Genomic DNA, 14,792 nt, shown 5'->3' on the forward strand with positions numbered 1-14,792 from the left:
AGACCACCCAGCTTGCAAATTACTTTTCAGCCTCGCTTTTATTTTAATGCTCGGCAGGTACCGTTCATGTTTTAAAGCTTCTCCAGCACATCGAATGTACCAAAAATCACGTTAATTAGATATCATTCAACTTCATTCTAGAGCGCATTGATCTTAAAAAAATTTAGTCCCGCACACTAAATTGAACCTAATTAAAAAGATCATTATTGAGTATTGAACGATTCTTTCGACGTTATCCTTGGTAAACTTTGTTTTTTTAATGAGATCTATCATATGAATGGTGCCAATTATCAAAGTAAATACAAGAAAAACCCACAAATGCCCTTAACAATGTAGTCTAGTCCATTTTAAGAACTGTAGAGGATCCTTATAGCTGTTAACAGTATTATTATTTTGATTTGTCCATTTAGATCTAATCTTGCATTATTGGCTGTATTAATTTATCTACTTTAGCACACTTTGACATTTATAGGTTCTGCGGGGAGACTTTCTCCAACGAAAGCCCACGAGTTGTTTACTTCTTTCCATGCCAAAAGACTCTCTCCATTGCCCAAAAGCTAACAGATTTGTAGAGGAGAGAGAGAGAAGAAACCCATCACGGAGAAGGCATTGCAGTCAGATGGGTCAACTTTCCTTAGCTTCATTTGTTAACTGATTGCAAAGTATTTTTTTCCCCATCCGTGGTGTTCAGACTTGAGACCACTGCTCGCACTTTACAAGAAACCATCACTTGATTAGTGCTTGTGAAGGAAGAAGACAAAGTGGGTTTGCGAGAGGACCCATTTGTTGTCATTTGGACTGGTGGGCCTTTTCTGTTTTTTGTTTTTCGGTTTTATATTTTAGGTAAATTTTCTTGGAAAAGGTGGCATCTTGGGTTCTCTGTTTGAAAGATGGGGCCTGAAGGGTGTGGCAGTAGCAAAGGGCCTGGAGTGGGAGTTACTTTTGTTCATAAGCGTTCTAAGAGGTAACGATTTTGAATTTTATGTTAGTTGGTATGCTTTCTTCTGTCTGTTTTTGGGGATTCAAGTTGATAGGTTTGTTGAGCTGGAATGATTTCCTGTAAAAATATGTGCGAAACTGGAAACTAGGAGATATGGTGCATTTTCTGACTTTTTGGGTGTCTTTTCCCCATGCTCAGTGCACCATTAATTCCAACTGAAAATCCTTGGAGGATTTGTTGCCATGATAGTGGGAAGAAATTAAGCAGTAAAATTGTTAGAAATTTTGTAATCTTCTGTCTATTTTATTTGATGATTTGTAGAAATATTCTGAACTTTTTTTTATAGGTTTCAGGCATGACCCTTCTTCTGTGCTTAGAGATTGATGATTTTAGGATTTTATTATTTTGTTTTTCTTTAGTAGATTGAAAATTCTAATTGTAAATCCTACATAGTCGTGTGCGGTAGAAGTGGTCACCAGAATGAATTAAGCAGTCATTTGAGATGGAAGTTATTTTTAACACAGGAAGTCAAATAATAAGAGAGTTTTAAATAGCATTAATATTGTCCTCCTCAATGACAGCTTCCCTGATAAGAGAAAACTCGGAGAAGATAACTTCGATGGTTTCCTCGAAGCTTCGGACCAGTCAAAGTTGGTAAGATGCCTAGATTCCTTCACCCCTGCCTGTAATTGACAGTACTGCTGTTGTAGTAGAATTCAACTGACGGTTGCTTCATGACTTGATTAGCTTGTTACTTCATTTGGCTACTTGAGTTTGGAACGATTTTTTACAACCACCTGTATTTACCATCCACAACATTGCTATGATGATCTCTTAGAGCATCTCGATGGGTGTTGTAGCATATTTTGTGCAATTTTTGCACCAAAATGAATTTCCGAAAGTTGCTCCAGCATTTTGTAGCTGTGCAATTGCAAACATTTAGCTTAACTAGAACAATGCCTATCACTTGTGCCAAAATGTGGGCATTGGGAAGAGCACAGTGCTAATTTAGCACCGCATACTATTTCATCACTTCTGCACCCTAATACTACCCTGTTGGAGATGCTCATGTTCTTCTTCTTTTCCCTTAAGTATAAAGCATTAGCTAGTCGAGCAGTACTATTTCAGAGAGTTCCATGCTTGAATCCTAACCTCAATGAGTCCTCTTCTAGAGAATCATTTTCCAGCAATTCCCAAATTCTGATCGTTGGAGTTAATTTGTTAGCAGGATACGGGGCACTTTAAGGACTGTGTCAAGACCAAGAAGAAACAATCCCCTAGGTCTGCAATCCAGACTTCTTTGAAGCAAGAGGTACATAATTAAATATCTCCATCCTCGAATACAGTTTATACTTTAATGATTTTCTTAGTCTGAGCTCCAACATCTTTGAGGTGAAAGTATGGATCTACAGCATGTGGATCTCAAGGCACATTGTTTCAGAAGTTGCATTTTCGGCCGAAACCTACTCAATGGGACTCTAAAACATTCAGTTCATTTACCTTCTGTGCAGATACTACAGCTTGAGAAAAAACTACAAGACCAAGTCATTGTCCGCCGTGCTTTAGAGAAAGCACTGGGTGATGGATCTTCCTCTCGCGATTTCACAAATGAAGCCTCATTGCCTAAGGTAGCTTCTCGTAGTCTTCACTGGATGGAAACATACAAGTGTTCTTTTACTCATCCTGGGCCCCGACCCCCATCCGTGGGTCCCAACCCTAACCCTGTTGAGAGTATCATTTGGCAGTATTTTTATGGAAAGTGAAAGTTTCTTAACCCAGCTTAAGCACAATAGAGAGTGTGGAGGCGTATTTATACACTATCATTTGATCCATTTTTTTTTTCTTCCGGAACCAATGTCTTTTTCTTGAAAGATTAGAACCTTTTAACCTCCCCTACTAATGGGACTTAAGGCTCTGTGTGGTTTGGTTTGGTTTGGTATAACGATTTAACCATACCACATTCTGATCAGAAGCTTATTTCTTGTATCAATGTTGACATATATTTTCGCTAATACCACTATTTCTTCCTATTCGATTTGAAAGACTAGTTTCATTTTTCTCCAGCCCGCATCAGACCTGATCCAAGAAATTGCAGTGTTGGAGCTGGAAGTTGTGCATTTGGAGCAGTATCTTCTCTCATTGTACCGCAAAACATTTGACCAACAAATTTCCTCATCCCCATCTGTAAAAGATGTCGTATTAAAATCACCTTTTATTGCACCTAGGCAAAGATTTCTAGAAGCTTCCAGATCTGAAGCTAGTTGTCCGTCACTTGCCAACCCTTGGAATGAATCCAGCAGTATAGGTGAAGAGAAGCTATTAGATTCCGCAGTTCAACGCTGTCACTCATCACTATCACAGCTTACTTTTCGATCGAATAGAACTTCTCCTCCAGCAGAGTCACTAGCTAAACTTCTTCGTGCATGTCATTCTCAGCCTTTGTCCATGATGGAGGTAATTTAAGTCTATCATTTGATCCTTCAAATTCATGACATTGAGTTTGAACACTCCTCTGGTTGAACAAATGATGCTCCGCCATCTCTGTACGTAATGTAGCTTTTTCTTTCTCCCGACGATGACAAAACAGTTACATGCTGTCATGTGGAGCTCGTTTACAGCAACTCCGGTTGGTGTCTATAGCTGCAAATTGTAGATTGAAACCACTCCAACTGGTCTCTATGTTGCATCTCTTATTTGGAGACTTATTTCCAATTTTTATATAGTATTTCTTATGAGAATAAAAAAAATTCAAAATTCCAATTTTTGTGGGAAAGTTGAATTGTGGAATTTAATCAAAGAGTTTTCTAAAGGTACAGACAGAAATAGGAATAGACAATTGTGGTTGGAGTATACGTGAATACTGATATTCTTCAAATGCACCTTCTGAATAAAACTTCTTTTTGGGTCTGTATTTGTAAAATAGAGATGTAATTTGTAGATTCAATTATTGGTTTCCATTTCCTTCTGCTAATGATCCTATTGGTAGAACTAACCATAAAACAGTCTATATGGTAATTCGGGGCTTATGAGTAGTCTTATCACTGTTATTTTCTTTTCCACAGTACGCTTTGTCAAATGTAATAAGTCTTGCAGACCATCTTGGTACCCCCATTTGTGATCATGTTCCAGAGACACCGAACAAGCTTTCTGAAGATATGATCAAATGCATGTCATCTATCTATTGCAAGCTTTCAGACCCGCTTTTGACAAATCACTCTGTGTCATCTCCCAATTCATCTTTGTCATCATTGAGTGCATTTTCTCCAAAAGATCAATGCGATATGTGGAGTCCCGGGTTGAGGAAAGATTCCTCCTTTGACGTACAGTTGGATAATCCTTTCCACGTGGAAGGACTAAAGGAGTTTAGTGGACCATACAGCACAATGGTTGAAGTTCCACGTATACATAGGGATACTCAGAAATTGGGTGATATTGAGGACATGTTGCAATGTTTCAGGTGAGCCCTTAGGACATCATATAGCCACAAGAAAGTCGTGATGTGGCTATCTTTAAGCATTGTGACTTAACTTGGATTCTATTTTGTTTAAGCTTATTGAAGTTTTATATCTTAGGTCACTTATTGGTCAATTAGAAGGCATAGATCCCAGGAAGATGAAACACGAGGAGAAGCTAGCATTCTGGATCAACGTACACAATGCGTTGGTGATGCATGTACTGAATCTCGTCAATAGAAACACAAATTCACATGACACAGCTTTGTACAACAGTGTGATGATTTCCTTTTTCTGTACAGGCCTATTTGGCTTATGGGATTCCACAGAACAACACAAAGAGAGTCTTTCTACTCTTGAAAGTAAGACGTCTTGTTAGTTTCTCTTGAAGGAAGTTTCAGTTTGAATTTTTTATTTTCTTACTATTTAGTTTAAACCAGGCTGCCTACAACATTGGAGGTCACATAGTAAGCGCAGATACGATACAGGATCCTATCCTTGGATGCCGCATGTCTCGCCCTGGACAGGTAGATCCCAAGCAATGGTGTTGTTTTGAAGCTGTTTTTTTTTCTTTTCTTTTCTTTTCTTTCCTTTTATTTTACTGCGTTGGCTATCCTTGGGGCCAAAAGATTTAGTCCTGATATCTATCATTTATGCATATATTCCTAGGATAAACATATTTCATGAGAAGAAAGAAGCTTTTTAATGGGCAGGCTGAATTTTTTCATCACTCATGATAATTATGCTTTTTACTGATAAGGACGAATGTATGCCATGACTCAAGAGAATTAAAAAGCTTTATCTAACGTTCGATCACCTACGTCCCTTTTGTTGCATTAAACACGCATCCTTCTTTATTTTCCTCTCTTTGAAAGCAACTCTTCTCTGTGAGCTCTCACACTAATAACCTTCAAAAAAAAAGGGAGAAAACTACGGCTTGAATTGTTTGAAGTTATTATATAAAAGCAGCCAATCGTTTGGTTGAAATGATAAAACTTCTGCTTGTAGTGGCTTCGCTTCTTACTTCCTTCCAGAACGAAGTTTAAGGCTGGAGATGAACGACAAGCATATGCAATCAAACATGCTGAACCCCTTCTGCACTTTGCGCTATGTTCAGGAAGCCATTCTGATCCTGCGGTAAGTCCCTTTCTATAAGGCATTAGTAACACTCGTTATGAGTAATGCAAATGGGTTTTATTGTTCTCAATCATACCAATTTTAGGATTGTTTGAATGGGCAAATCTGATGAAGATTGTTGTGTGGTTTGCTGAAGATTACTGAGGTCTATGCAATGTTGTAAAAATCGTTATTGGGCGCTAGTCGGGCGGAAGAGAGGCGGCTAGCGCCTAGGCTGACTACTGACTAGTAAGGGATCAATCGGGGCTTAGAGATTAGTTGGTTTTCCTTTTTTTTTTTTTTTTTTAAATCTCCCCACTTCTCTCAAAGTTTGAGTAAGAAATGACACAAGACAGGGGAGAAACAAAATTAAGACTAAAGTAATAACTGAAAAATAAGTAGTAACTATTTACAAAGAACTAGTCAAATACAAAGTGTAATGATCAAAGTTCCAAACAAAATGATATTAAGTGTTTAACACATAAAATCACTATATAATATATATTGCTTTTGTTAAACTAAAACTTACCCCCCTGTGTTTTTAGTATTACACATCTAACCCTAGAATTTTACAAATTTCAAAATCAACCCGCTGACTAGTTGCCGCCTAGCCGACTAATACCCGTCTAGCTTAATCCCTGACAAATACCCAACTAATATACCGTCGACTAGTCGCTGCCTAGCTGACTAATCCCTGCCTAGTAGATTAATTCGTGAATATTGTACAAAATGCCTAATCGACACCTAGATCCAAAAATCTAGGTGTTGGATGGCTGCCTGGGCCAAGTTTTAGAACACTCGGTCTATGCTCACATTCATCTTCGTCCGCCCTTGTAGACTTTATATCCTTGAGGCTTAAATAGTGCATGCATTTATTTCTAACAGAACAATTGTCTTTGCTACTCAACATTTTGGGAGCTATTCCCTCCGTCCCAATTTGTTTGTCCAATTGTCGAAATTCGTGTTTTTCAAAAATATACTTAAATCTTACATTTTGTAATGTTTTTTTTTTATGATTTTGAAGATTTTGCGTAATAAAACTAATTGAAATCTACCAAACAAGATCCATATTGCATATTAAAAACATTGCGAATTTAAAATTATAGACAATTTTTTTAGAGGTCAAACGCTCTCAAAAAGTCAAAAAAGGGACAAACAAATCAAGACGGAGGGAGTAACTTGAGGGCCGAAACTACAAGGTTGACCAATTAGAAGTTATAGGCATTTCGGATATATAACATACTTATATCACAAAGCTTGACAACAAGAAAATAGAAGAATACATCGATCCTGACCTAGTTAGGGCCTACTTCCTCTTGGCCGTGATGTGGAGTAACACAAGTTCATTCATGGTTTGAATTTTTCGGCAACGTTTGGGTTATACTTTTATTTAGTTACGCTTTATTTTCCGATCTTACAGAATTTTACTCATCTATTTATGGGGAGTTTGTATATCAACCTTGCTACCATTTGGGATGCGAGGAGGTTCCTCCAACCCAAAGTTAGAACTATGCATTTTTCGTAGCTCAGGAAAATGTAGATTACAGGGCCTGTGAAATAAATTTCTTTGAAGAAAGAAAAAAAAGCATACTCTTCCCTTTACATGTCATTCAGGAACATAATTAACCCTACATCACAGCAAAACACAATTAATTCACTCAATTCTTGAATTTCAAGCATAAAAACTGATTTGTTTACAAATTTGTAGAAGAGTGAATGTTCCACCTTTGATGGTTGGGCATGGGAGTGGAACCAAAAGATTGCAGAGGATTGTTCTCTGCATAAGGACTAACAGGGACTGGATGGATCTTTTTGGACAGAGTATAGTGGAACTAGATGGATTTTTTTGGTTAAGGACTAACCTTTAAAGTTTCAACTTAGTCAGACAGCCTGAGAGTTTAATGGGAGTTCCAAAATATTCTTTTGTTTGTTGAGTGAAGCCCTCTAGACCTAGGAAAAGGATAGTCACACACTCATCTCAATTACAGCAGTGATTAATGGGAGGTTGGTTGCTATTATAGGGCATATTGATAAGCTGGGAAATGGAGGTGTGAGCTCTGATCATGATCTTCTCTCTTTTTTTTTTTGCCAATATTGTATAGTTAGTGGGGCTTAGCGGGGTGTGTTAGGTTAGCACTGGGGGATCAGGGACTGTTCGTAGCCCTGACCCCAAATCTGCCCACGCTGGGGCTCGAATCTCCGCCTCCTGTATGGAGGGAAGGGTAAGAACCAACTGCACAAGGCAGCCGTTCTTATGATCTTCTCTCTTGTAAAGTGCTTTTGTCTCTTACAGAAAAGTACCTGAAGAAGAAAAAAAAAATTGCAAATAAAATTGGATGCATGATGTGAATACACCCAAGAGTGTAAGAGTATTTGAAAGTCTTTACTAAAAATCAGATATCTAAGTAGTTGTCTGTTCATTTTGCAGGTCCGTGTTTACACACCCAAGAGTGTAATACAAGAGCTGGAAATTGCCAAAGAAGAGTACATTCGGGCTACCTTTGGCGTAAGAAAGGACAAGAAGATTCTTTTACCGAAAATTGTGGAGTCCTTTGCAAAGGATTCAGGGTTGTCTCCCGCTGGCGTGAGTGAGGTGATCCAAAAGTGTTTACCGGAATCAGTGAGAAAGAATGTTAAGAAATGTCAATCTGGGAAGTCCGGAAAGAGCATTGAGTGGGTTCCTTATAATTTTGCTTTTCGATATCTCATATCTAAAGAGCTGGTGAAGTGATTGCTGGCACAGGTCAAGTTCAAAACTTGGGAGCCCCATAGCATTGTTCACTAGGTTATTGAAATAGGAAGAGGCTTTTGATTTGCTTTTGTACAGATGAAAGAGATCAGGGAGCCTAAAATGAGAAGACGGTAAGGGTTGGCGTATACTTGGTATTTTGTATTGATGTATCTCCAATTTGCTAAATCATGAAATGGGAAGTATCTATCTCATGTCCGGTACACTTGACAGTTGCGCTCTTGAATTTAGCTCGAGTATGTATATAACATATTTTGTACAGTGTCATTCTATTGAGGAAGATATTTGGTTATGCTAACATCTTGTCCATTTGCATGCACTGGAGAAGCGTAGATTTCATTCAATTCTTCATAAGGCCTTCTATTTTCTTTGATTGGCTTACATTTGACACAAGATTGTCCAGCTTTCTAGGGTGTAGCCCGTGTTTTAAGACATTTTTATCCTACCTAACTAATCGAACTAGCATACAGATCAAATTAGCAGAGCTGTTGAAACACTTTGGTAACGTAATTTTACTTGGCAACTGCTTTGATGAACTGGCTTTCACAAAAGATTGAATATTTTGTCTGAGTCATGATAGTCATTATTCTATCCTGTAATCATTGATGGTTAGAGTCGGACAGCCAAAGGTAGATAGTTTGTTTGATGTGCAATCCTGCGGACTGGATAAATTTTGTACATGATACCTTTTTGATAACCATTTTAGAGAGGATGAAAAACACTCAAGAGGCAATCGCAAAAAGCAAGAGTATTTGAAAGTCTTTTTGTGGATATATACATTAATTTCATCAACAAACAGGAATCAGGAGAACAAGGGAGAACCCCTTATAAACAAGAACCCAAATCTTTATCTAGAAAACAGCAAAACAGACAATCAGACATAAACCACCTCACAAGACATAACACCAAAAGAAGAAACAATTGAACAAAACAGGAAGACGCACAATTCAAATGGGAGAAAGTACGGGAAATGAGCCAATGGAGAACAAAACTAGGGGCTCATGACTGGAAGATATGTGACATTCCATTATACCGTGCAGGGAGGTCTATTCTCATCATTCTCCTAAGGCCCCTCCAGCGGCCAATGCAAGCTTTGACATCCCCTTCAATCTTCGACATCATAATACCCCACGTAGGTGGTAGTTCGCACCAGCTATATTCGAAAGTTTCTACTCATGGAAATACACTATTATTTAATGCCACGTATTAAGCAAGCTCAAAACATCTAGTGCTTGAGAAATCTTCCACCATATGAAGCTCATGGCCAGCAGGAAATGAAAGGAGCAAAAGCAGAGGATAGGCACCTTAGCGGTTTTAGAACATATCGATTTCTATGTGATTTCTTGTTTAAAACACATGGACTTCCTCTGTTGTGAGATCCTTGAGCGAGCAAAAGCTCGCAACATGAAGCATCATCTCATAAGTGATATGACGGTCAACAATATGGGCACTATCCTGTGGAACAACTACTTCTTCCAAGGTATTAATCTGTGGGCTATAGGAGTACAAAAAGTCATCGCGCCATATCATCAATATATCCCCGTTTCTCCAAACTTTTATCGGGGTAACTACAACATATAACAAGCATGCTAGATCAGATTCTTTCTTAATCACAATCTCTTTCGTCCATGACTCCGACACTCCATACTCCTTCATAACCCAGATGACAAGATCAGAATCTGAGCTGTTATCACACAAACACACAAACGACCTTGTAATAACCCCAGGCTCTTACAATAGCTTCCCCTGCCAAGACCAAGGACAGTAGAGATTCCTTGAAATGATTCTTTCTCAATGTCAAAAGCACGTATTGAATAAGGACTCTCCCTATCGCAAGTTAGCCAATGGACGTTTCCATTCAACGTCACACTATAAAAGCGCAAGTCACATTCGAACGGGACAGGTCCAATGCTTCTCCATTTGCTAGTTCCGAGTGTATATACCTCACCTTGGCACTCATACGGACAAATACCTGAAGCCGTAGGGATGGCCATCTCGGCCGATCCATCCGAATCCGATCCGTTATCCGCTCCGAACGGATCAGATATTCGGAGATTTTTTCGGATATCGAAGCGGATTCGGTTTTTTTTTTTTTTTAAATTCGGATATCAGATCGGATTTGGAGGTAAGTTTACCTCCGATCCGAATCCGATATCCGATCCGTATCCGATCCACTCCGAATGCCCCCACTATAAATACCTCTTATTTTTTATCTGTTAGGGTTATAACACAACACACCCAGCAGCAGCAGCTCTCGCCTCTCTCACTCTCTGGTAGAGAGGCAGCTGTAACATCAGTACATCTACAGATCTACTGCCGACTAAGACTTCAAGGAATCAAGAGTTCAAGTCCCTCCCTTGCTCCCCAGTCGACTCCACCGTCCACCCCACTCCCCAGTCAACGTCGAGTGTCGACCAGGGTACTCTCTCTCTCTCTCTCTCGTTCTCTCTCTCTCTCTCTCTCTCGCTCTCTCTCTCTCTCTCTCTCTCTCTCTCTCTCTCTCTCTCGATCTATTTGCATTATGTAATATTCTAATCTCTCTCGCTTTCTCGAGATCTGTTAGGGTTATTTCTTAATGGCGATGCCCCCTCCTCGCTCGAGATCTCCGACTCCAACCGAGCCAACCCTACGCTCGTCAAGGTAAACCAAATATCACAAAACAAATAGGTAACAGGTTCATTGATCTGCTCTATTCTTGGGTTTCTTTGAAAATCGGAAATTATTCTTCATTCTATCTCTCTGTCTCTCGATTTGTGGGTTTGAGACTGTGAATTTATACATAAATTGCTGTGTTTACCCATGGTGTAACATCTTTGTGGGTTTTTAGGGTTAGTTATTGTAGGGATCTAGATTATATATAAGCTTATGTGGTCCAGGAATTTGTTGCTCTGTTTATCCATGAATAACGAGATAGGGTAGAAAGGCATGTTATATATTGGCTTTTTCTGATTATCCAACACTTGATATGTGCTTTTTCTGTTATACATGGAAGTTATGGAGACTAACAAAAATGAAATGAGTAGTTTTGGTTTGTGAAAAAAGCTCAGAAAGATTGTAGTAGTTTTGGTTCATTTATGATGTTTCTTATTACTATTTGATGAGTGTCCAACTCAGTTTCTGTTAGGAATGTCAAATTTTTAGTTCTTTATAAGAGCAATGTATAATGGTAATTTTGGATGTGGGTAGAAAAAAATAGGCTATCAAAAGCTACTTTTGTTATTAAACAGTATTGTTGTCGTCTATATAATGTTAAGGGTATGAGTTTGAAGCAGGGGAAGGAGAAGGAGCCCTTGACTAGCTGGTAGAGGGATCAAATGGTATAGGATAGCTCATTTGATCCTGCTTAGAGTTTAGCACATTCTTTGTTATCATTCCATGTATGCATGTGCATATACTGCTGTAGCACTACTTTAAATGAATGTGATCTTGTGTTTATAAAATCTTTTATGTTTTTTAATATTTAGTGTGCCAACTTGGGAAAGTAACTCTACGTCAACTGAAATTGAATTGAATGAGGCACAATTACCAACACTTGATAGTTCACAAGCAGAAATCGAGTCAAATCTCCTTACAAATGAACCAGAAGAACTTGGGTATACTTCTAATGGTGATAAAATATTGTCAAAAGGTAAATGTAGGAGCACAGTTTGGGAGCATTTTCAGAAAATAAAAACTAAGGACACTGGTGAAGAAAAAGCAAGGTGCTTGTATTGTAAAAAAAAGTTTGTTGGGAATAGTGAGAGTGGAACAACACATTTGAAAGATCATACTAGTTCTTGTTTCATGAAAAAAGCGATTGATAGCAAGCAGAAGTTTTTAACACCTAGTCTTTTGATGGGGGAGGGCAAAAAGGCCAACATGCCATCATATAGCTATGATCCAAAAGTTGCTAGGAGACAACTAGCTTACATAATAATAATACATGAGTACCCTCTAAGCATGGTGGAACATGCTGGGTTTAAGAGATTTTGCCATGCTTTACAACCTGCGTTTCATGTGATTTCTCGGAACACTATGAAGAGGGACATTTTTAAGATATATGATGTTGAGAAGCTGAAGACAATGAGGCTTATGGAAAGAAACAAAAGTAGAGTTTCCTTGACTACGGATATGTGGACATCTATCAGTAAGAAAAGAGGGTTCATGGTTATCACGGCGCACATCATCGATGATTCTTGGAAGTTACAAAGCCGCATTCTTAGGTAATTTTAATTTTATGCAAGTTTAATTTTATGCAAGTTGAGTGTTGTTATTGTACATTCATACTTAATAGTAACTGTTTTATTTAGGTTTGTGTATGTGCCATGTCCACACACGGCGGAAGCATTGTGTCAGGTGTTGATGGATACCTTTTTGGAGTGGAATATTGATAGAAAATTGTCTACTTTGACAGTTGATAATTGTACTACCAATGATGCAATGATTGACTTGTTGTTAGAAAAACTTGGAGGTGATCATATAAGGTGTAAGAGTTTGTTTCATGTGCGATGTGCTGCCCACATTCTTAACTTGATTGTGAAAGATGGTTTGGATGTCATTAAGTCTTCCATTGTGAAGGTTAGGGATAGTGTTGCTTATTGGACAGCAACTCAAAAGAGAGAGGAGACATTTGAAGGGGCAGCTCACCAATTGGGAGTTACTTATGGTAAAAATTTGTCTCTTGATTGTCCTACAAGGTGGAATTCCCCCTTTTTGATGCTTCAAACTGCCATAAAATATAGGAATGCTTTTGGTCGGTTAAAACTCAAGGATCCCCAATATAAAAGTTGTCCAAATGATGATGATTGGAACTTGGCTGAAGAAATATGTGAGAGATTGAAAATATTCTACAAGGTCACTTTGTTGTTTAGTGGGACTACCTATCCTACTTCCAATTTATTTTTTCTAGATGTATGTGATATTAAAGTTAGATTGTCAGAGTGGGTCTGTTGTGGAATTGATGTAGTGGAGGAAATGGCCTTGAATATGCTTGAGAAATATGACAAGTATTGGGACAATACGCATGGATTTTTGGCAGTTGCAGTCGTGTTGGACCCAAGGTTCAAGATGTCCTTGATTGAGTACTACTATATAAGAATTTATGGAGAGCATGGTGTTGGGATGGCGGAGGACATTCGAAGAAGGTGTTATGACTTGCTTATGTTGTACCAAGGTAAATCTTCAAGCAAGGATCGTAGTGAATCTTCAAGCAAGGCGCCGCCCTCCACCTATTTGAGGGATAGGACTTCTCTCCCCGATTATCTTGATCAACAAAAGAAAACTAAAACTGTGCATGTAAAGTCAGAATTAGATCGTTATTTGGAGGAGGAGCAATTACCAATGTGTGATGATTTTGATATATTGGCATGGTGGAAATCTAATGGTTTAAAGTACCCTGATTTGCAAGCCATAGCTAGGGATGTGTTGGCCGTGCCTATGTCTACTGTGGCATCGGAGTCCTCTTTTAGCACGAGTGGTAGGGTGGTGAGTCCAAGTCGTAATAGACTTCACCCGAAGACTTTAGAAGCTTAAATGTGTGCTCAAAGTTGGTTGGCAGCTTTGGAGAATGAAGGTAATTTTCATACTATATTTTTTTTGTCTTTGCTAATATGCTATAACAATGATTGTTCTTAATTAAGTCTTATTTTTCTTCAAGTAGAGGTTCCAACTATCAATGATGAGGATATGGATGTTGATGACTGTATGTCCGATGTCACAACTATTGATGATTGATCAGGTTATGGGTAAGTTGTTTCATTTTTACTGTGAAAAGATTATGTTCAATTTATTGCTTAGAATGGTCACTTATAGTATGCTAAAAAGTTTTACACTTGTACTGATAGAATAGATTATGTTCAATTTGTTGCTTAGAATGGTCACTTAAAGTTTTCACGAAACACTAGAATGTGATAATGATGATTGATGATATCTGCTACTTTTATAGCAGTAAAGAGGGATTGAATTGTTGTGAATGCATCTCCTTGAAAAGAAAGTTATGGCTTTTCCCTTGTGGACTTGCAGTTCATTGTTCTAAGCATGCAACAAGAAAGATGGCTTTTGGCCACATGCATCAATAGACTTTTACATGATCTTTCATATGTTATAAGTTATAAGATTGGGGTCAGTCGACTATTGGACTTATTTAAGAGTTTGGAGGAAGTGTGCAACCATTTGAGTGTTGGCATTCAATCATTGATTACTAGGTTTCTGTTATGACCTTCTATTATTTGAGAGATATAGGGAGGAGCAATCTAGGCTATAGTCCAGTTGCAAGTGTAAAACATAAATTGAACATAGGATTAGTATGTGTCCTTCTATTATCTTAGAGATATAGGGAGGAGCAATCTGGCATAGAAGTTTGCATTTTGAATGTTGAGTTTAGGTTGCTTTTGATGCTTCAGTTCATTTTTTTTTAATCATCTCAGTTGATTATATGTAGTAGAGAGTGATATGTTTGTATTCTATGTGACAGGTGGTAGTGGTACTATGGAATTTTTGGAGTTTGGACTTTTGGATGGATGCTTCTTATTAGAGAGTGATATGCTTTCAATGGATC

At 38.3% G+C, this 14,792-nt stretch overlaps 2 protein-coding genes across 5 annotated transcripts; one reads left to right on the plus strand and one right to left on the minus strand.

Annotated features, from left to right (window-relative positions):
- The first annotated feature begins 232 nt into the window (after nt 1-232).
- Nucleotides 233-8,555, plus strand: LOC131303363 (uncharacterized). Of its 4 annotated transcripts, none has more exons than XM_058330198.1 (12): nt 233-964; nt 1,522-1,594; nt 2,166-2,252; nt 2,452-2,568; nt 3,005-3,081; nt 3,166-3,394; nt 4,003-4,397; nt 4,513-4,612; nt 4,695-4,754; nt 4,833-4,919; nt 5,401-5,529; nt 7,937-8,555. In XM_058330198.1, exons 1-12 carry the CDS (start codon nt 891-893, stop codon nt 8,237-8,239), a joined length of 1,731 nt encoding a protein of 576 aa, XP_058186181.1. In that variant the 5' UTR covers nt 233-890; the 3' UTR covers nt 8,240-8,555. The 4 variants fall into 4 exon arrangements, with proteins under 4 accessions (XP_058186181.1, XP_058186182.1, XP_058186179.1 ...); XM_058330199.1 differs by having other exon boundaries at nt 235-964; nt 2,169-2,252; XM_058330196.1 differs by having other exon boundaries at nt 235-964; nt 3,005-3,394.
- A 1,049-nt stretch (nt 8,556-9,604) lies between these two features.
- On the minus strand, nt 9,605-10,251 carry LOC131303008 (F-box protein At3g07870-like). The gene is made up of 2 exons (XM_058329800.1): nt 9,993-10,251; nt 9,605-9,936 (listed from the first exon to the last, which is right to left on the minus strand). The coding sequence occupies exons 1-2, from the start codon at nt 10,249-10,251 to the stop codon at nt 9,605-9,607; spliced, it is 591 nt and encodes a 196-aa protein (XP_058185783.1).
- Between the last annotated feature and the right edge of the window lie 4,541 nt (nt 10,252-14,792).

The sequence above is a fragment of the Rhododendron vialii genome, chromosome 10a (genome assembly GCF_030253575.1).
Source record: "Rhododendron vialii isolate Sample 1 chromosome 10a, ASM3025357v1".
NCBI lineage: Eukaryota > Viridiplantae > Streptophyta > Magnoliopsida > Ericales > Ericaceae > Rhododendron > Rhododendron vialii.

What these genes read in the sequence shown, in the direction of transcription:
- LOC131303363 (XM_058330196.1), top strand. Translation starts at nt 891, where the DNA reads ATGGGGCCTGAAGGGTGTGGCAGTAGCAAAGGGCCTGGAGTGGGAGTT. An exon ending in GTTCATAAGCGTTCTAAGAG is followed by an intron (nt 965 to 1,521) that starts GTAACGATTTTG and finishes CCTCAATGACAG; the next exon opens with CTTCCCTGATAAGAGAAAAC. An exon ending in ACAATGCGTTGGTGATGCAT is followed by an intron (nt 4,613 to 4,694) that starts GTACTGAATCTC and finishes TTTTCTGTACAG; the next exon opens with GCCTATTTGGCTTATGGGAT.
- LOC131303008 (XM_058329800.1), bottom strand. Translation starts at nt 10,251, where the DNA reads ATGGCCATCCCTACGGCTTCAGGTATTTGTCCGTATGAGTGCCAAGGT. An exon ending in TCTTGGCAGGGGAAGCTATT is followed by an intron (nt 9,937 to 9,992) that starts GTAAGAGCCTGG and finishes ATAACAGCTCAG; the next exon opens with ATTCTGATCTTGTCATCTGG.